The sequence below is a fragment of the Uranotaenia lowii genome, unplaced genomic scaffold, assembly GCF_029784155.1.
Source record: "Uranotaenia lowii strain MFRU-FL unplaced genomic scaffold, ASM2978415v1 HiC_scaffold_35, whole genome shotgun sequence".
Lineage (NCBI taxonomy): Eukaryota > Metazoa > Arthropoda > Insecta > Diptera > Culicidae > Uranotaenia > Uranotaenia lowii.
Genome location: NW_026598256.1, coordinates 58,826 through 78,795, shown reverse-complemented (window position 1 = coordinate 78,795; position 19,970 = coordinate 58,826). Strand labels below are relative to the sequence as shown.

General features: G+C 37.9%; 2 protein-coding genes across 2 annotated transcripts; both read left to right on the top strand.

Moving 5' to 3' along the window:
- The first annotated feature begins 492 nt into the window (after positions 1–492).
- LOC129759966 (uncharacterized) lies at positions 493–6,943 on the top strand. The gene is made up of 5 exons (XM_055757548.1): positions 493–1,267; positions 1,337–1,511; positions 3,603–4,039; positions 5,257–5,334; positions 5,393–6,943. Exons 1-5 carry the CDS (start codon positions 515–517, stop codon positions 6,638–6,640), a joined length of 2,691 nt encoding a protein of 896 aa, XP_055613523.1. The 5' UTR covers positions 493–514; the 3' UTR covers positions 6,641–6,943.
- A 2,544-nt stretch (positions 6,944–9,487) lies between these two features.
- LOC129759967 (uncharacterized) lies at positions 9,488–10,696 on the top strand. Its single transcript, XM_055757549.1, has 3 exons — positions 9,488–9,614; positions 9,679–10,386; positions 10,449–10,696. Exons 1-3 carry the CDS (start codon positions 9,576–9,578, stop codon positions 10,638–10,640), a joined length of 939 nt encoding a protein of 312 aa, XP_055613524.1. The 5' UTR covers positions 9,488–9,575; the 3' UTR covers positions 10,641–10,696.
- The last annotated feature ends 9,274 nt before the right edge of the window (positions 10,697–19,970 follow it).

The following is a 19,970-nucleotide window of genomic DNA, read 5'->3' as shown; positions in this document are numbered from 1 at the left end:
GTTTAGTCTAGTCGACCTACAATTGACTACAATTGACCTTAAGATGACCTTTTTAGCTTTTGGTCTCATCCTGGCTGAGTTCGATAAACCCTTGTTTAAATAAAGTTCAATTGCTACCTGTTTTTAAACGTTTTATCTGTTCCAAAATCCGATATAATAAGGAGGAACTACTATCCAAAGAGTGCAATAAATAAAAGTAAAGATTAAAATTTTAGTCATAGATAGATTTTCTATTCACGTTCATAAAATTTCTCCTATCACGCTACCAACCAATGAGACGAACCATTAATCAAACGAAACAGAGCGAACATCTGTTTTCGCTGACCCTCGTCGATTCAACCGATTCAGCAATTCTAATTTTGCGCTTGTCAATAAGAGAGCGTGCCGGCAAAGGTCACCAGTTGGATAAACAATAGATCTGAATACGAAATCAGGCAAAGCGTCTCCTATAAAAGCTCTCTTCCCAGTCACAAACAGCATCAAACACCGACTAACTCGTTAACAATCTACAATAATGGCTTCAGCTAAGTTCTTGTTCATTGCCCTGTTGGCTATCGCATTCGGCGTCGAAGGTAGTTACGCCATTTTTTGGTGGTTGTGGCCATTCACCAGCACCACAACTACCACGACTACGTCGTCGAGCAGTAGTAGTTCAGCTTCCGGATCCAATTACGTGGTAAACGTTGGCAATCGTGAAAACACCAACACCAGCCTCACTGACTACGGAACCATGATTTCCAACCTGCAAATCAATCTAGCTCGCTTCAACGGGACCGCCTTGTTGAGCAATCCGGGCGCCGCCGATGGGGATCAACTTAGCCTGCTGATCTACACTCTGTCCGAAGAGTACCGCAAGGAGCTTGAAACACTAGTTGCCGCCAAGTCTGAATGGTTCCAGCAGAGACTGGCGGAAGCACAGGAATTCGCTACCACCTTGCAACAGTTCGGTACCCAGATATTGCTGAAATCGTTCGCCGAAGATGTCCGTGGTAACCTGGCCACCTTAAACGGGACCCAGGCCGATTGCCTAAACCGGCAGCTGGACGTGGGCAATCTGGTCGATTCAGTTGTTAGCCGTAGCGGAAATGGATGCCTTCGGGGCCGCATCGATACCCTGCTGAATTTGCGGGAAGCTGCCCGCCGGAACCTGAGTCAACTCTTTGACCCCAACGAAAGCATCGAGGATCAGCTGGACCAGTGCAACGGCTTGGAGGATAGCTTCGCCGACGATCTGGAGGACCTGTACCGGGACGCTTGCATTTCATCGGTAAGAGTTCATGATTTCTCATTTTTCTTTAAAGAATACAGAATTGACAAAGTGCTCTCTTCAACACAGGTACTGTTCAAGGAACGCTCGAAAACATTCCGGTTGGATTTGACCGTCGCACAGGCAACCGAAGCAGCGGATCTAGAGTTCGGGCAGGCTCGGGCTCAGTTGCTGGACTGTGTGGCCGATCTGGAGTCACATGCCTTCAACGCAACCCTGGGACTTCGCTACTGGATCAATAACTGCGAGAAGCAGAATTGATCTTTAAGCGGTTATAAACATTGAACAACGGTTAAACATTGTGTGAAAAAAATTGTAACTAGATTATATTTAGGTGTTAGTTGCAAGTTTTCAATGTAGTTGAAGGACAATGTAGAAATATTTTAATAAAAACTGAAATCCAGATCAATTTTTTGTAGTTGCAAATTTGAATTCCTGACTAAAGACTTCATTATCCTCAATTTCATTCAAGTTCCACAATTTGAAGTCAAAATTTAACTTTTTTTCGAGTATTGTTTCTATGGAAGTTATGAAATAATAAGGAAGAGTTATGATAACACTATTTTTATAACATAATAATCATCTGATTTATTTGCAAAAATTATAATCTTATTTTTCTTTCAAAAATATTTAAAACTTTTAGATTACGCATCTCAGCGTTTGTCTACATTGGCCATTGTAAAAACCTCTTCCAGTTTCTCATTTTTTTTAAACTGTTTTTGTTGGTCGATGAGCTTTATATAGAACTGAAAATTAGAAAAAATGCATTTTACGATTCTGGAGCAAAAGTTAAATTAAAAGTTTCTCAAAAATTTTTTATTTCGAACATTTTTTTAAAGTATGTATTTAAAAGAATTATTGGATCCAATGACCCCTTCTGAAATGAACTGAAGAAAAATTGCACGTGTAAAGAAATGTTTCTAAGAGTCGAGTCGAATCGAGTAGATTTGATAAGAATAGCGTGGAGGGAGTCTAGTAGAGTGGATAAAGTTAAGTACTTTTTACTCTAATCTATTCTACAATACCGTACTCTACCCTACTCTACTCTAATCTACCCCACTCTACCCTACTCTACTCTACCCTACCCTACCCTACCCTACCCTACCCTACCCTACCCTACCCTACTCTACTCTACCCTACTCTACTCTGCTCTACTCTGCCCTGCTCTGCTCTACTCTATACTATTCTACTCTATCTTATTCTACTCTACCTTATTCTACTCTACCTTATTCTACTCTAGAGTCGAGTGAGTAGAATCTAATAGAATTCATAGAAGAATGAAATACAGTAGAGAAAAATAGAGTTGAATAAGTTAGTTTAAGGCAGTAGGGAAGAATAGATTTACGAAGAGCAGAGTAGAGTATGGTAAAATAGAGTAGCGTATTGGGAAAATATAACAGAGATAAAGACTCTACTCTACTCTTCTCTACTCTACTCTACCCTACCCTACCCTACCGTACTGTACTCTAATCAACTCTACCCTACTCTACTCTACCCTACCGTACCCTCCTTTACTCTATTCTACTATACTATACTCTACTCTACTCTACCCTACCCTACCCAACCCTAACCTCCTTTACTCTACTCTACTATGACTCGACTCTACTCTGACTCGACTCGACTTCACTCGACTCGACTTCACTCGACTCGACTTCACTCGACTCGACTTCACTCGACTCGACTCTATTCTACTCTACTCTTCTCTACTCTGACTCAACTCGACTATACTCTACCCTACCCTACCGTATTGTACTCTAATCAACTCTACCCTACTCTACTCTACTCTACCCTACCGTACCCTCCTTTACTCTATTCTACTATACTAAAACTCGAACGTCTTGGAATCTGCGGTTGCCTATTGAATTGGTTCCGTAGCTACCTGATCGGAAGAAAACTGACCGTTCGAACTAAGGATTCGTATTCCTGACAATTCCCTGCAACTACCGGGGTTCCACAAGGGAGCCATCTAGGACCGATTGTGTTCCTTATTTATTTTAATGACGCTCTTCTACTGCTCGACGGACCCAAACTCGCCTATGCTGATGATCTGAAATTGTTCAACATAATCAAAGGCCCCGAAGACACTGCTGCACTACAAAAGCAATTCGACCTTTTCGCTACCTGGTGCAACAACAATTGCCTGGCGTTGAACCGAAATAAATGTTCCGTCATAACATTTTCGCGCAAAAGGCATCCCATTTCCGCCGATTATTTCCTTTCGTACCACTTAATTGCCCGTGTGAACCACATCAAAGATTTAGGTGTGATTCTTGATCAAAACTTGACTTCAAGACACATACAAACTATATAGTGGATAAAGCTTCTCGATGTTTAGGCTTAATTTTCCGCGTGACGAAGGACTTCAGAGACGTATACTGCTTGAAAAGCCTCTACTGCAGCCTCGTTCGCTCCATCCTGGAATATGCATCGGCAGTTTGGAGCCCTTTCTACCAGAATGGCGCTGATCGGATCGAAGCTCTACAACGACGGTTTATGCGATATGCTCTACGCCATTTGAACTGGTTTGACCCGTTCCACCTTCCAAGCTACGAGAACCGCTGCAACATCATTAGCCTAGACACGCTACAAGCCCGTCGAGCTGTCACACGGGCCTTGTTTGTCTCCGATATCCTGACATCGAAAATTGACTGCCCTTCGCTATTGGAATCAATCAACATCAGTGTCAGACCTCAAGGACTACGGAACCGGAATTTACAGCTCTACACTCCCCTTCGTCAAAACAACTACGGGGCAAATAGTGCATTGATCGGCGTGATCAAGACTTTCAACCGTTACTCTGAACATTTTGATTTCGGTACATCGAGGGATTCCTTTAGAAGAAAAATTTTAATAGCGTTTAGGTCAAGGTAGTTTGTGTAAACTTTTTTTTTATAATTTTAATTATTTTGTTTTGTATCCATTTAATCATTGGGATCAACATGTGATCCGTTGATTTGTTACCAAATAAACATAAACATACACATACTCTACTCTACTCTACCCTACCCTCCTTTACTCTATTCTACTCTATTCTACTCTACTCTACTCTGACTCGACTCGACTTCACTCGACTCGACTCGAATCGACTCTATTCTACTCTACTCTTCTCTACTCTGACTTTTCTCTACTCGACTCGACTCGACTTCACTCGACTCGACTTTACTCGACTCGACTCGAATCGACTCTATTCTAATCTACTCTTCTCTACTCTGACTCTTCTCTACTCTGACTCGACTCGACTCGACTTGACTCTACTCTACTCTACTCTACCTTACCCTACTCTTCTCTACTCTACTCTACTCTACTCTACTCTTTTCTACTCTACTCTACTCTACTCTACTCTACACTACTCTACTCTACTCAACCTGACTCGACAAGATAATAATCGAGTCGAGTTAAATAGGGAATAAATGAGCAGAGTCGAGTAGAATTCATAGAAGAATGAAATGGATTAGAGTACAAGAAATATAGAAAAATATAGTTAAATAAATTAGTAAATAGTAAAGAGAAGAATAGAGTCCAGTAGAGTAGAGTAGGGCAGAAAAGAGTTAAGAAGAGAAGACTAAAGTTAAGAAGGATAGAGTAGCGTATTGGAAAACGTAACAGAGAAGAGAAGAATATAATCGAGTAGAATAGAGAGGAGATGAATTACTGACGAATATTATTTTCGACGTTTTAGTAGGCGCTGAAAAAAGTCAAATTAAATGGGTTAATTTCAGTCTCTTCATTAGCGTTAATGTAGTTCGCCGCACGTTTTTCTCAAAACAAGCTTTTCTCGAACCCGTGCGATAAATCCATATTAATGCTATGGATATCACATTTCATAATTACGCAAACTTCAATTACCGTGATGATGGAGCAGTTCAATTCATCAAAATCGATATACTAGCCACTATGAAAAGTCCGGATCGAACTAACAATCGTAACCAACGATCCAACTGTGTAAACTGAACTGAAACTAGATACTTATCTTCGATAATCTATAAAAGTCTACAGTAGCACGCCATTCCCAACTGAAGGAAGCTGCAATGACTAAAATTGTGCCTGTTTTATTGCTTCTGCTGTTTGTGAGTTTTGCGTTTTTTGTCTTAAAACAAAATTTTTTTTTTTTTAATTCCTCTCAAGGTTTCTCAAAACGATGCAACATCAAAGTTCCTGGAGTCGTTCAAACGATTCTTCCACAATTCGGAGGAACCCCCGAAACAAGTTAACTGGTTCAATTATTTGTTTGGCAATCGACGACAACCGAGAATCGCTGACCACGTTTCGTTGACCATCAATGGAGTGACCTTCAACGTAGACAACCTTCCCCGAAATGTGACCCTAACATCCAACGATACGGAGGTGCGAGTGTTCCAAACCCAGACCGGCACGGTTATAAACATTGGAACCATAAAAGATGGCGGATCTACTCCAGGTGTTGACGTTCGAACGACGACACCAAGTGTCGGAGCCGGCGTTTCAACAACGACTTCGACAACAGCTACCACACTTTCGACATCAACTTCGACAGCAGCGGCTCGACGTCGAAAGCGTCAACTCTTCGAACTTCCTCAGCTGCCATCGAACGCGTTAGTTCCACCGATGCCGAAGATTCCGATCCCCACTATCAGTGGAACGACAATTGCTTTCGGGGATCGGAAGTTCAATCTACCGGAATCGGTGCTCAACATCACGAAGTCACTACCCGGGGTACGTGAACCCTGGGAATTGTTGGATCTCCTGCTCAAACAACCCGGCATAACGACCTTCGATATCGAACAGGTAACCGACTATCTACAAACTCAGTACGAAACAGTGGGAAAGCCTTTGGTTTCTCAGGGTACCGCGAGATTGAATGGCGTATTTGAATTCCTCTCGAACGCGGTCCATGATTCCTTAAACGGGGTCGAAAAACAGTTGAACGATGCTATAGCTATGGCAGCAATACCCTTCAAATTCACGATTTTCGGGACCAAAGCACGACAATGTATGGTGGAAAAATTTCGCGCAGCAGGTGCGGGAGTTGTGTCGAAGGCCGTAGGCTGTATTCGAGACCGTTGGACTGAGGCTCGAGGAGTCGTTGGTAATTTTAGCCAGACGGTTAACGCAACGGATGCCACCTCTAGCAACTGGTTCGAGCAGCTGAGCGAGTGTTGCTACTACGATGACGAAGAGGAAGAGCGAAAGTGCTACGCTAAGGCGATTGCAAACCCAGCTTTGACTACCCTCTGGGAGCTTCCGACGATTTGGGTCAAGCAGATTGCGAGGACAACCGTTACCGTCAATAGTTTTCAACCATTATTGACCGCCTGTACGGCTGATCTCATGATCAAGATACCATTGGCAGTTGGACAGGGTGCCCAGCAGGTGTTTTCGTGCATGTGGGCATGAAAGTATCTTTGAATTTATTTTTAAATCAAATTTTCAAAAAGTAATCAGAACATTTAAAAAAAAAATCTTAAGTAATTTTTCAACGATTAAATTATTCAATCCCAACAGAATATTTATCCGGTTTTGTTACTTTACATGGAATACAGAGAATTTGTAGATATGAAGTAAGGAAACATTTTTGTTATGGTTCACAAACAAACGCGGAATTTATTTAAAAAATTGATTAAGTGGAACTAAAGTTTCAAATTAATACTAACTCAATTTCATTCCAAAAAGTAGGTCCAGTTCTTCGAAAACCGATGTTTAAGAATCTTTATAAGGTAATCGGAAGTAGCCTGAGAGTTCAAATTAAAAAAAAAACATCATTTTTAACTAAGTTAAATAAAAAACTTTAAAAACCGTGTTTATTACGAAAGGCCATGTGAAAAAAACCGTGCTGATTTCGAATCTCTGGAACTTGAGACAATAAGACAAATTACATTACATGGAAACTAAGTGAGACGTGAGACATGGGAAGCTGGAGGTAAGATGTGAGAAATGGGTTCGGTCTCATGCGTTAATTTTCATGTCTCACGTTTAACATCTTGAGTTTCACATCTCAAGTCTCACTCCTAACGTCTCGCGTCTCATTTTTCACGTTTCAAGTTATGTCAGATCTCAATATCAGTGCTTGCATCAAGTGTCATGTATCCTGTCTCATGTATCACGTCTTACATCTCATGTCACGTATCTCAAGTCTCATGGTTAGATTTCAGTTCTCAGCTCTCGCTCTTTTCACGTTTTATGTCTTGCTTCTTACGCCTCATATGTCAGATCTCAAACTCAGTGGCTTGAGTCAAGTGTCAAGTCTCCTATCTCATGTATCACACCTCACACGTCTAATATTTCAGATCTCAATCTCAGTGGCTTGAGTCAAGTGTCATGTCGCCTGTCTCATGTCACATATCTCATCTTATGTCACATATCTCAAGTCTCATGGTCAGATTTCAGTTCTCAGCTCTCGCTCTTTTCACGTTTTATGTCTGGATTCTTATGTCTCATATATCAGATCTCAATCTCAGTGGCTTTAGACAAGTGTCATGTCTTCTGTCTCATGTATCACACCTCACATCTCATGTCACATATCTCAAGTCTCATGGTCAGATTTCAGTTCTCGACTCTTACTCTTTTCACGTTTTATGTCTCGCTTCTTACGTCTCATATGTCAGATCTCAATCTCAGTGGCTTGAGTCAAGTGTCATGTCGCCTGTCTCATGTCACATATCCAGACTTGTAAACCATCGACATTTTCTCTGACAGTCGCACAGCCTGCTTTTATCAGTTTCATTGTTCGTGCCATCAAACGAATGCGACCGAAAACTAGCCGAACAGTCGACTACCATCAAACGAAACGACATTCATTCTTCTTTGTGTGACTGTCGAACAAAATTTCGTGGCTTGGTACACGAGAGGGATAATTTGATGGTCAAACGAACATAATTCCCGACAGTTTACGACATCGCCTATCTCTTTCACGCATCAGAACTTACAGACTCAATAAGCGAATGCAATCTTTTCTATTCACTCCGTCCTGTTGAAAAAAAATTCGCCACTCTGCAGCGCCGAGTGATGTTTGGATGTGTTGGTCGAACAATGTAGAATGATTATCTCGATTATCTACGCAAAAGGGATGAAAGTCAAACGACTAACCACAACGAAGATCAAAATTTCATTTGACATTTTTTTGCTCTCCGATCAAACGATTGCGCTCTCCACGATTGTCACGAACGATGTGTGGTGGTTGTCTCCGGAAAAATTCAAACGATGGTGACCACTTACAAGCCTGCACATATCTCATCTTATGTCACATATCTCAAGTCTCATGGTCAGATTTCAGTTCTCAGCTCTCGCTCTTTTCACGTTTTATGTCTCGCTTCTTACTCTCATATGTCAGATCTCAATCTCAGTGGCTCGAGTCAAGTGTCATGTCTCCTGTCTCATGTATCACGTCTAACATCTCATGTCACATATCTCAAGTCTCATGGTCAGATTTCAGTTCTCAGCTCTCGCTCTTTTCACGTTTTATGTCTCGCTTCTTACTCTCATATGTCAGATCTCAATCTCAGTGGCTCGAGTCAAGTGTCATGTCTCCTGTCTCATGTATCACGTCTAACATCTCATGTCACATAACTCAAGTCTCATGGTCAGATTTCAGTTCTCAGCTCTCGCTCTTTTCACGTTTTATATCTCGCTTCTTACGTCTCATATGTCAGATCTCAATATCAGTGGCTTGAGTCAAGTGTCAAGTCTCCTGTCTCATGTGTCACACCTCACATCTCATGTCACAAATCACAATTCTCATGGTCAGATTTCAGTTCTCAGCTCTCGCAATGTTTACGTTTTATGTCTCGCTTCTTACGTTTCATATGGCAGATCTTAATCTAAGTGGCTTGAGTCAAGTGTCATGTCACATGTTTTATGTATCACGTCTCCCATCTCATGTCACATATTTCAAGTCTCATGATCAGTTTCAGTTCTCAGGTCTCATTACTCATTTTTCAAGCCAAAAAGCTAAGATTCTCCCAACTGTAAAAAAACCTAAGAAATGTTAAAACCGTGCAAAAAATCGTGTAGAAAATCCTTAGAGTACGTTATTTTTAATTATGGTAGATCAGCGTGCCAAAAAATAAATATTTAAAAAAAATCAGTATAAAGATTTGATTGATCGTTTGCAATTTGGCCAAGAACTAAGAAAATCTCTACGGAAACAAATCATTATTTACCGGATTGTAAATATCGAAATAAGTAAACACGGAGCGCTAGCTTCTAATTGATGACTGTAATAAATCACATGTTCCAGCAAAGACAAACATAAATAAAACCAGATAATAAACACGTTGTCCAAGTCTATATAGAAACGTGATAGCTAGTTGTGCTAACTTGAAACGAAATAACGATGAAGATCTTGTTATGTGCTTGTTTAGTGCTCCTGCAAGTAAGTTTTAAAAAAAAACCGTCTTAACACTGGGTTATAATTTGGAAATTGTTATACTTTCCAGATATCTCAAATACCATCGGAGCCTATATCATCCAATCCATTTTGGAGTAACTACTCCAACTCGGATGACCCATCAGGATTGGGACTTCGCCGGTCAAAACGACAAATCATCCCCAGTTTGCCATCAATTCCAATCCCCAGCATCAGTGGAACCTCGATAATTTTCGGGGACCGAACCATCGAGCTGCCGGAAGTCCTGTCTAACGTGATGAAATCCATGTTCGGCAAGAGTGACGCCTGGGAATTTGTCCATTTGCTGACCAAACAGCGATGGTTTCCGGTGGGAGCTCTGGAACTAATTTGTGACCTCATTTTGGCGAAGTACCAACTTTTCGGGAAATCGTTGGTGGCTTCCGGGATGGGGAGATTGAACAGTACCTTGGATTTCTTCTCCTGGGCTGTCTCTGGCGTATTGGATAGTATTCAGACGCAGCTTAACAAGGCAGTCGATCTTGCGGCAACTCCCTTCCAGTACTCGTGGCAATCGGTGAGGGAATGCATGAGGAACAAGTTTCGAGAAGCCGGCCAAGGAGTGGTGAATACCACTGTGGGTTGCATTCGAAAGAGGTGGATCGAGGCACAGGAAGTTGTGCAGGATTTCAGCGGAACTGTAACGGAGACCGATACAGCATTCGAACATTGGTTGGATGAGGTTACCAAATGTTGCGAGATTGAAGATAAAGAAGAGGAGAGGGAGTGCTACGCTAAGGTGAGGCTCTAAAAGAGTTGATCTTATTAATGAATCTTTAATCAGTTTAATTTCTTTGTAAGGCAATCACGAACCCTGCTCTAAAAATTTTGAAACGTATTACACCTCGTTGGATCAAGTTAACTCTACAAATTTCGGCAACCATCGCTATGTTTCAGCCAAAGCTGGAGTTTTGTGCAGCCGAACTCATGGTTAAGCTGGTTTACGAAATGGGAAAAGGAGGCATAGGAATCGCTTCGTGTATGTGGGGTTAGATTTTTGTTCTTAGAGCACGAAAAATTGTGGAATTTTCTACAATTGATGGATTAAACTGGATTCAATTGTACGAAGATTGTGTCTTTTTTATAAGTTGGTAACCCAGATGATGAATCAACCCAGTTTGCTACTCTGGGTTCTTGGGTACGATGGGACAGCTCACGATACACTCCACGTATACCTCCTACTCCCTAAACTCGTCCTGGGGCCTCTGACCTTGGTTTCCACCTCGGATTTTTGTTGAATTATCCTTTAGAGAAAGACCATAGTTGCGCTAGTGCTCTTCACGGCATGCAAGAAACCTTTTCCATTGAAGGCTCTTTTCATATAGTCTCGGAACCTGAACTCTCCTTTAAAGACTCAAGAACCGAGATATCTTCTTAATGATTTGAAGTTTCCGTTCAAACCTCTCCTCTCGGTGGCTGAGCGGTTGGCGTGGTAAGACGATAATCGCAGGTCCACAGTTGTTTGCTTAAATACATAAAATATCACAGAAAAATTGTACTGACCTAAAAACACACCTACAATCCACAAGCTCCATCACTTTCAATTCACTTGTCGGCTCATTTAAGAGTATCCAGAGGTCACTTATATTTTAAGTGAAAATTATTTTCAGTGTGTGTGTCCAAGTGGGGTGGTCCAAAAACATCACATCTAGAAAAAAATCACAAACCCAGAATCCCATTAGAGAAATCTCCAGCTATATTCCCCACTTTTTCTTTTACTATTTTTTGACGACAATTTTATTGTCACGATTCTATGGAATATTTTAATGTATGATATAATGTGATTACCTTTTCACACTAGCGGCACGCCAAGTTGAATTATTCCAAACACTTCGATATAAAAAAAAATACTAAAGGGCTTTAATGATTGGGGTTTATGAAAACTTTTTAATAACGAAAGTGTTAACGTTTGTGGGACCTTCGTTTCAAAAAAATGTCTATGTACACAACACAAATTTTGTGAACAACACTTTAGTTTAATGATATTATTTGCAAATACAGCGCTTTGGTACTAGACAAATTATAAAATAATTTCATAGTCAAGAAGACTTAAAAGGAAAAATTATAATATTTAAGCGTTAGCGCTATGTTGGTTTTCAAAGATTAAAAGCAAAAACATAATATGGGATTAAAAGCAATATTTCAAATTGATTTTCTGGCTTGGTTAGCAAAACATAGAATACATTAAATGAAAAATCGATATTTGATTTGATTTAGTATTTTCTCGGCTGTTAACATACAAATAAGTAACATATGTTGAACTGTATTACGATCACAGTCATCAAATCTCATGAGGTCTCTTCTTCAGAGCATGCTGTGTACGAGTGTAGGATATCTAAATATTGAAATATTAATGAAGATGAAGAATTGTGATATAGCTCAGTTGGCAAGTCTGTTGTCTCCTGAGCCGATGTCCACGAGTTAGAGCCCAAGAGTAAACATCGAACACAGTTGTACCGGATAAGTTTTTCAATTACGATCCGCCAACTGCAACGTTGATAAAGTCGCGAATGCCATAAAGATGGTAAAACGACTATAATCGAAACAAAAAAAAATTAATGAAGATCATGTATTCCAAAAAATATGCATCTATAAATTCAGTATTAAAACCTACTTTATTATATCAACTAAATGAAAAATCCGTGATAAGCTGACCTTTGTTTCAACTTCTTTAAATTCTCTTTTCAAACGATTTTTTTTAAACGTCCTTGGTCCTTGACATCCCTTTTCGTTTCCAAACTACTCATTGGAAGGAATAGTCACTTAGAGACTGTAAAAGATCCGGAACAACCGTAGAGAAAACCAATTTTCGAAACAAATCTTAACATTCCCAATTTTACAAAAACCACTTAAAAATGATATACACTGAGGTTTTTTTTACGCGGTATTTCGTCCCGCGTAAAAAAAAACCGCGTTAATTCGAAAATCCGCGTAAAAAAAACCGCGTTAATTCGAAAATCCGCGTAAAAAAAAACCGCGTTAATTCGAAAATCCGCGTAAAAAAAACCTCGTTATTTCGAAAATCCGCGTAAAAAAACCCCAAAATTCTAAAATCCACGTAAAAAATCCATTTTAATTAAAAAATTCGCGCAAAAAAGCACGTTACTAAAAAAAAACGCGTAGGAACCATGATTGTTTAAAAATTTGCGAACAATGATAGTTTATTTTTAAGATAAAAAACAAAATCAATTAGATTAATAGAATAGTAGAATATAGTGAGGCTTATTTGACAGTGTGGAATTCAGATCGTCTCATGTCTCATGTCTCATGTTCCATGTCTCAGGTCTCATGTCTCAGGTCTCATGTCTCAAGTCTCATGTCTCATGTCTCATGTCTCAAGTCTCAGGTCTCATGTCTCATGTCTCATGTCTCAGGTCTCATGTCTCATGTTTCAGGTCTCATGTCTCATGTCTCAGGTCTCATATCTCAGGTCTCATGTCTCAGGTCTAATGTCTCATGTCTCATGTCTCATGTTTCATGTTTCATGTCTCATGTCTCATGTCTCAGGTCTCATGTCTCAGGTCTCATGTCTCATGTCTCATGTCTCAGGTCTCATATCTCAGGTCTCATGTCTCAGGTCTCAGGTCTCATGTCTCATGTCTCATGTCTCATGTCTCATGTCTCAGGTCTCACGTCTCATGTCTCATGTCACATGTCTCATGTCTCAGGTCTCATGTCTCATGTCTTAGGTCTCATGTCTCAGGTCTCATGTCTCAGATCTCATGTCTCATGTCTCATGTCTTAGGTCTTATGTCTTATGTCTCAGGTCTCATGTCTCAGGTCTCAGGTCTCATGTCTCATGTCTCAAGTCTCAGGTCTCAAGTCTCAAGTCTCAGGTCTCATGTCTCATGTCTCGTGTCTCAAATCTCGAGTATTATATTTCAGGTCTCAAATCTCAGGTCTCATGTCTCAGGTCTCAGGTCTCAAGGCTCAGGTCTCAGGTCTCAGATCTCATGTATCACGTTCTTAGTCTCAGAGCTAAGATTTTCCTTCACAAAAAGATTCTAAGTGTTTTCCTTTGAAAAAGTCTTAGAATATTTTCTCTCAAAACCGCGTTAATTCGAAAATCCGCGTAAAAAAAAACCGCGTTAATTCGAAAATCCGCGTAAAAAAACCGTGTAAAAAAAACCGCGTAAAAAAAACCTCAGTGTACTAGGCTGTAAATGATCAATTAACAGTCTAAACTAGTTATTTTACTATAATTAAACAATGTTTTTTTTCCAACGGTTTCACGATTTTTTTAAAGGGCATTTTCAAACGTATACAAAAATCGTTTAAAAAAATCCAGTTATAATTATTAAAGAACAATCCATTTATGATGCATGTGTCTTAAAAGCTCATAAGATCAAAATCAAAAAAATAGTAGTAAGGCAGCTTAACAAAAGAAGCGATTTTACAATTACTTCGAATGGTAGTACAAAAATATTTTATCTATCATAATATTCAATTAGCTAGCTTAGCATGATTGACTACTCACATCCACCTGAATCATTGAACCCGAAATGCACCATTAAAATTTTTATCAAAATTTATTTTTTCACAAAAGAAAAATTACATGGTTCTTTTACTACTCAGTTAGTGAAATTTTTATTACAATTACTATAAATGCATTTCGGAAACCATGATCACAGGCGTGGCTCAGTAGAAATAATTCCACATCGCCAATGGTTGCTACTCCGTGATTGACCGAGGCCATCAATTTTGTACAAAGGTCAAAAGAATGGTACTTGGGATGAGTAGGTCATTCTCATTGTACAAAACTGATGCTCTCTCTTTGAACATCAATAACGGCGCCGGCCACGTCCTAGTAGTCAATAGATAGTTAGGAAAATAGAGAAAGGGATGAAAGATATAACTTTGCGCTTTAGGACCGAGGTCACCTCTGCATCCTAGCAAACAATTTTGTTTTGGAGTGTGGGTGAAAGGATATGAACAGGAAACACTTTTGACCAGTGCGATCTATTTTAAACCTATTTTCTAAATTGTTATTTGATGAAAAAAATTCTGTTTGTTTTTGTTGACACTTTTCAACAAAGTTCTATATCAAAATTAAATTCTAAAAATCATTAAGGTGGCTCAGTTTTAATACAATTATCTCGCACTTCTCATCAGTTAAAAGGTCATTAAAAAAATCAGATCAATATTACTCAAGTTTCACACACAAAAACTGAAACAGCTACATTTTTTCGAATATTGTGCAACACATTTCCTTACGTCTTTGTTTTCATGATTATGATTGTTAATGAGCTAGCTAATTTGTGTTCTAAAGTTCGTAGTAATCGTATCAAATCCAATAAATTATAAGTTGAAATTTTATCTGAACACTAAATCATGAGCCCAAGTCCTAGCACCCGAAAGCTATATTTAAAAATATTAATTATAAAATCCCTGTCTACTTTTTGGTTTTTATGAAGTGAATGTATGACACTTTTTTTGACAGTTTTTATGCCCTCAGGTTTTACTGAAGGAGCGATTGTTTTTTTAACCCCATTTTAGATATATTACTTGATTAGCTTTAACCATTTTACTCCCGGCACATAACTTTATAAGTAAAATGCCTTAATAAAACCTTTTGTAAATAAAAAAAAAGTTTTAACCATTTATCAATGTACTTTTTACCACGTCCTGAATGTTTTCTAAAAAGCATAATCAAACACCATACAATTTGAAAAATAATCTCAATCGTGACAAAATATATTAAACCTAATTATTTTAAAACAATGCATGTTTGATTACAAAAATATTATAAACTATCAATTAGTTGTTGTCTTGAATATTTATTAAGTCCACCTGCAATACAAAGTTAACTTTTTTGGCTGAATAATATGATTGGTTACAGCTTATAAGTAACCTTTTAGAATAGAAAAGGTCGGTTATGAATTAAGAGGAATCACCAGATTTTTTAACTAAAATATTGTTTAAATATTCACGCTAAGGTATTTGTGGAAAATTAAGAGAAGATTAAAGAAAAGAAAAACATGAAATAATTTGGTGGGCTGTGAATAATCTATTTATTATTTATCTGCAAACGTATTAAAGTAATATTTCTTTGCAAGTTGTGTAAGAAAATAATATGTACTTTTATTATTCTCAAATATGAAATAAACGTACAAACTCCTGATTAAGGACCCTATTAAAAAATAAGCAGTAGAATTTGTTAAGAAGAATCTATTGATACCGATTCGAATAAAAGATAATTGATTTACTTATTGTAAGTTTATTTTACATAAAATTAAATAAATAATAAAGAAAAGAAGAACAACTGATTGGGTGCTTTCGACTAAAAGAAACGCTTTGCTTTCTGAATGTACATATATACTAAAAAAAAAATTAGTTATCATATCTAATAATATCATTTACTTTTAATAATAAGAACTAAAACTCTTTAAGGCATGTTAGTAATATTATATTACAGATTCATCCAATCATTTATTATCTCAAATGATTGAATTTAAAAATCATAAACTTATTATATGGTGGCTTATTATACCGTAAATTATGATATAGTTCATCCGGGAATGTAGTTGACCCATACAGTAACGTAAAAACTTTCAATTAAGTAATAGTTTGTCTGAAGCTTGTTGCGAAAAACGAATATATTAATTGCTTTGTATATTTAGAGTTGGAAATGAGCGAGAGCTTCAAAGAATTTACAGGACTACAACGTTCAGCTCCAACCACCCGACCAGTACAAACCCTCACTACAAAAGCTGTGTTGGCATTTAGCCGAATCGCGGGGTAAAAAATCACAAATCCAAATTAAATTCCAACATTCTAAAACCAGCATTAACCAAAAGCTTTATACCTTCTAAGATTGACTCCTACATTCTATAACAGGGTTCACTTATACCATACCAAAACGTTTTTTTAATGTTATTCATAATCTTGTATCTCCGGAAATTTAACAGTTGCTAAAAAAAACTAGATTTTTTAAATTCTATAGCACTAAGTAGGACTTGATACTCTGATTAATATCGAATCATGAAAAACAAATATAATCCATAGGTGAACTTCTAATCTTATTACTGTGACAAATTACTTTGAGAGTAAAAATAGTAAAATAAAAGATACTTAGCTTAATTTCGTTTTTCTCGTTCGGATCCGTTTCAGAAACAAACCGCGTTGAATGGGGAAAAAAAATTTGTTTCCAATTTTGAGCAGCTGATATCCGATATTTTGTTTTGCATCGAGCAGTGAAACTCTTTTATCTATCATAATATTCAATTCTGCAAAATCTACAAAACACTTACGGTAATTCAAAGATACTAAATTTGTAAAATTAGGCCCAGTGAATATTGAAAATTTTAATGCTGAATTTTGGTGTATCCCAGCTTAGTTGTCTTTGCAGTACTAAATGTGTTAATATTTATAATAATCAAATATGCAGCTATTCAGATTTTGATAATTTTGTTTCTAGTTACTTTTAATATCAGGGAAATTTGAGATGTTTTTTCTGGCAAGCACATTAAGTCATTGGGGTTTTTTTGAAGAATTTTGAGCTTGGGTATTTCAATGTTTGCGTTTCTTTGTTCATAATGAAATTGCAATTTCATAACTTGCATATCTTTAATCGTCTGAATACGAGCGAGACTTATCACATCAGAATAACATTCAGTGCTAAGTGTGGTCATAAATTCCATTTGCTCATCCTGTAAAACTTTCACTAACCTAAGACAGAAATATTATAATCAAATCCATACAAGTCATCATAATATAGCGTTGCCATCCATCCCGCAAAAACGGGACATGTCCCGCTTTTTGGTTGAATGTCCCGCTGTCCCGCTTTTTCCTCAAAATGTTCCGTTTTTTTCTTGGAAAACGTTTACAATGTTAACTGACTGAGAAAAAAAAATCAAAATTTAGTCTCAATTGGAATTCTATGATGAACAGAAAATCTTTCAAATCAACTTTTTCTCAAAATAAGCAGCATTTTCCATAGCTTATATAAGACAATACAGAATATATCTAAAGCTTTTAGCATTACAGTAAGATTCGTATTCAGTTAAGTGTTTTTGCAGGACGAAAGCCAATGTATGAAAAAAAATTGTTAAAGTTGCCTCCAGATAATTATACATTATAGAACTATAAAGATACACTTCTAGGCCGAATCTTAGTTAAATTTCCAAATATTATACACCACCTTCAATTGTCCAAAGTATATAAAGATGGAATTTTTCTTGATGTTTTCAAACTTTTGAACAAATTACCAAACAAACTAATTTTATAAAAATTTCACAATGGTTTTTAACGCGGTATCAAATGCGCCGTTCACATGTACGACTTGAAATATTTTCACTCAAATATTTAACTTGTTAATTTGCGAGAACCGTGGAAAAAAACGGTGCATATGGCAAAAACCACTGTAAATAAAAGTCATGTAAGAAAAAATGAGCAAAATCAATCTGCGTTAAAAAAAATCCTTTGTGAAAAAATTTTGGCTGATGGTAAACGTATAAGTTTGGCTACACATTCAAGTTTTTTTTTTTAATTTTCTTAAATGTCCCGCTTTTTTCCGCTGTGTACCGCTTTTTTTCGTGAAATGTCCCGCTTTTTTTCTGAAAGTATCTGGCAAGCCTATGATAATAAATTCTACAGAAAGATGTTTTAAAATGAAAACTTTCATTCACAACCAACGTTTCACACTGAGATTCAAAAAGGAAAAACATCACTCGATAAAATCTCAATCTTATCAACCTTTCTTAAAACAAAAATAAAATAAGCAAATTCTTGTTATAAACCAGATTAAACTGAACTTTTAACAGTATGTTTTCTATATACTTTTTTTAAATATATAACTGGCCTTTAAAATTCCTCAGGTATAACTGACAGTGTTTTAAAAAGGTGTGGTATATACAGCTTTTTCTGAACTGGAAAACTTGTTTCATTGTTCAAGAGTTTGCACAAATATCATTCCATGGCATCTCTGCCCTCGAAAAAGTAGTTTTTCTGCTCGTGACTCTCAGGCTGAGAAGGCGTTGAAATTCAAGACAAGAACCGTTTGTGATGCTTACGATGAGATTACCGAACATCACACTGAGATTCAAAAAGGGAAAATCTCACTCAAAAAAATCTCAATCTCATGAGATTTTGCAACCTTGCTCCATGCAGCGAAATTTCAGCTCATTTGAATAACACTATGAGGTTACACACAAAGAAGAGGTTGCAAAATTTCAATGCCGATCGAAGCTAGCTATTTCCGGCACATGCGCTAAAATGTACATTGCGCCAAAAATGATATTATTGCTTTCCCGCCACTGGCATAAAAACTCGAGCTCTCGGGCAGGATTATGCAGGACCACTAAATACAAACATTCAAGCGAAACAAGAAAAACATTTTAGGAGATTTTCATCCTATTGGATAATTCATCCCAGAAACAAGTAAATAAAAAAAAATGCAGTCGGTGAGAATCGAACTCACAACAACTTTCTACCTTCATCTCGCCCATCCGACAGCTTTACCAGTGTACCACCTGAGCCAGATAGAGAACGACAGTTAATTGTCGTAGGGCTTATGCCGCGACTCATCACCAAGAAACGCACAGTGTCAGGCGTTTGGCCAAGTGTTTGCCAGTCAAATCGATTCATCGCCACTGCCATTCACTTCTTATGCCAATGATGTTGAAATATTGAGAACTCATGATAGGAGTAAATGCTCTATTTGAGGAATTGCTGGCCAAGATACGGTTTTGGCTTGCAAGGTTTAGATTCCGGAACACAGGCTCTATCATTATTTTCTTTAAATAAGTGAGTTTAGATAAAATTTCAAGGATTTTTACATGTTCTGTGAGATCCATCCTCATAAATAGTTTTGGATTCAAATGTTGTTGGATTTTATAAAATAACTCTCAATCAAAAGGTAAAATCTGAAAAAAAATCCTAAAAAAATCAAGCATGTAACCCAACAAAACTTACCTAGCCTCAGCTCGCCAAAGTTGCCGCAGCCGATCTTCTTGCCGACCCGAAAGTTCGGCCCGACCATCAGGACCCCGGACGAGGAGCTGACCGAGTGCCGGGCGGAGTACATGCTGCTGCCGCCCCCTCGGCCCGTTCCGCCGCCACCCCCGCCACCGGCCGTGGCCGATGTGCCGGTTCCGGGCACCCCACTGCAAAAGAAAAAGAGAACGAAAGGAGCGCATGTTAGAATCGAGTTACAACATTTTGTAGGACGAAATGTACTAGTTGATCCGTGTTTAAGCAGCTTGTTTTTATTGAACTTTAGATAATAAAAAAAAGTTTGGATTTGTTTTTTTTTTTTTGAAAAGTGAGACAGGTGTTTATAATACAGGAACAATAATAACTAAAAATAATGTTAAATTAAAAGAA

Bases quoted from the DNA above. Each gene is read 5' to 3' on its own strand.
- LOC129759966 (XM_055757548.1), top strand. From the start codon at position 515: ATGGCTTCAGCTAAGTTCTTGTTCATTGCCCTGTTGGCTATCGCATTC. The intron at 1,268-1,336 runs GTAAGAGTTCAT...TCTTCAACACAG, and splicing joins GGGACGCTTGCATTTCATCG to GTACTGTTCAAGGAACGCTC. The intron at 4,040-5,256 runs GTGATCAAGACT...AATCTATAAAAG, and splicing joins CAAATAGTGCATTGATCGGC to TCTACAGTAGCACGCCATTC.
- LOC129759967 (XM_055757549.1), top strand. From the start codon at position 9,576: ATGAAGATCTTGTTATGTGCTTGTTTAGTGCTCCTGCAA. The intron at 9,615-9,678 runs GTAAGTTTTAAA...TATACTTTCCAG, and splicing joins CTTGTTTAGTGCTCCTGCAA to ATATCTCAAATACCATCGGA. The intron at 10,387-10,448 runs GTGAGGCTCTAA...TTTCTTTGTAAG, and splicing joins AGAGGGAGTGCTACGCTAAG to GCAATCACGAACCCTGCTCT.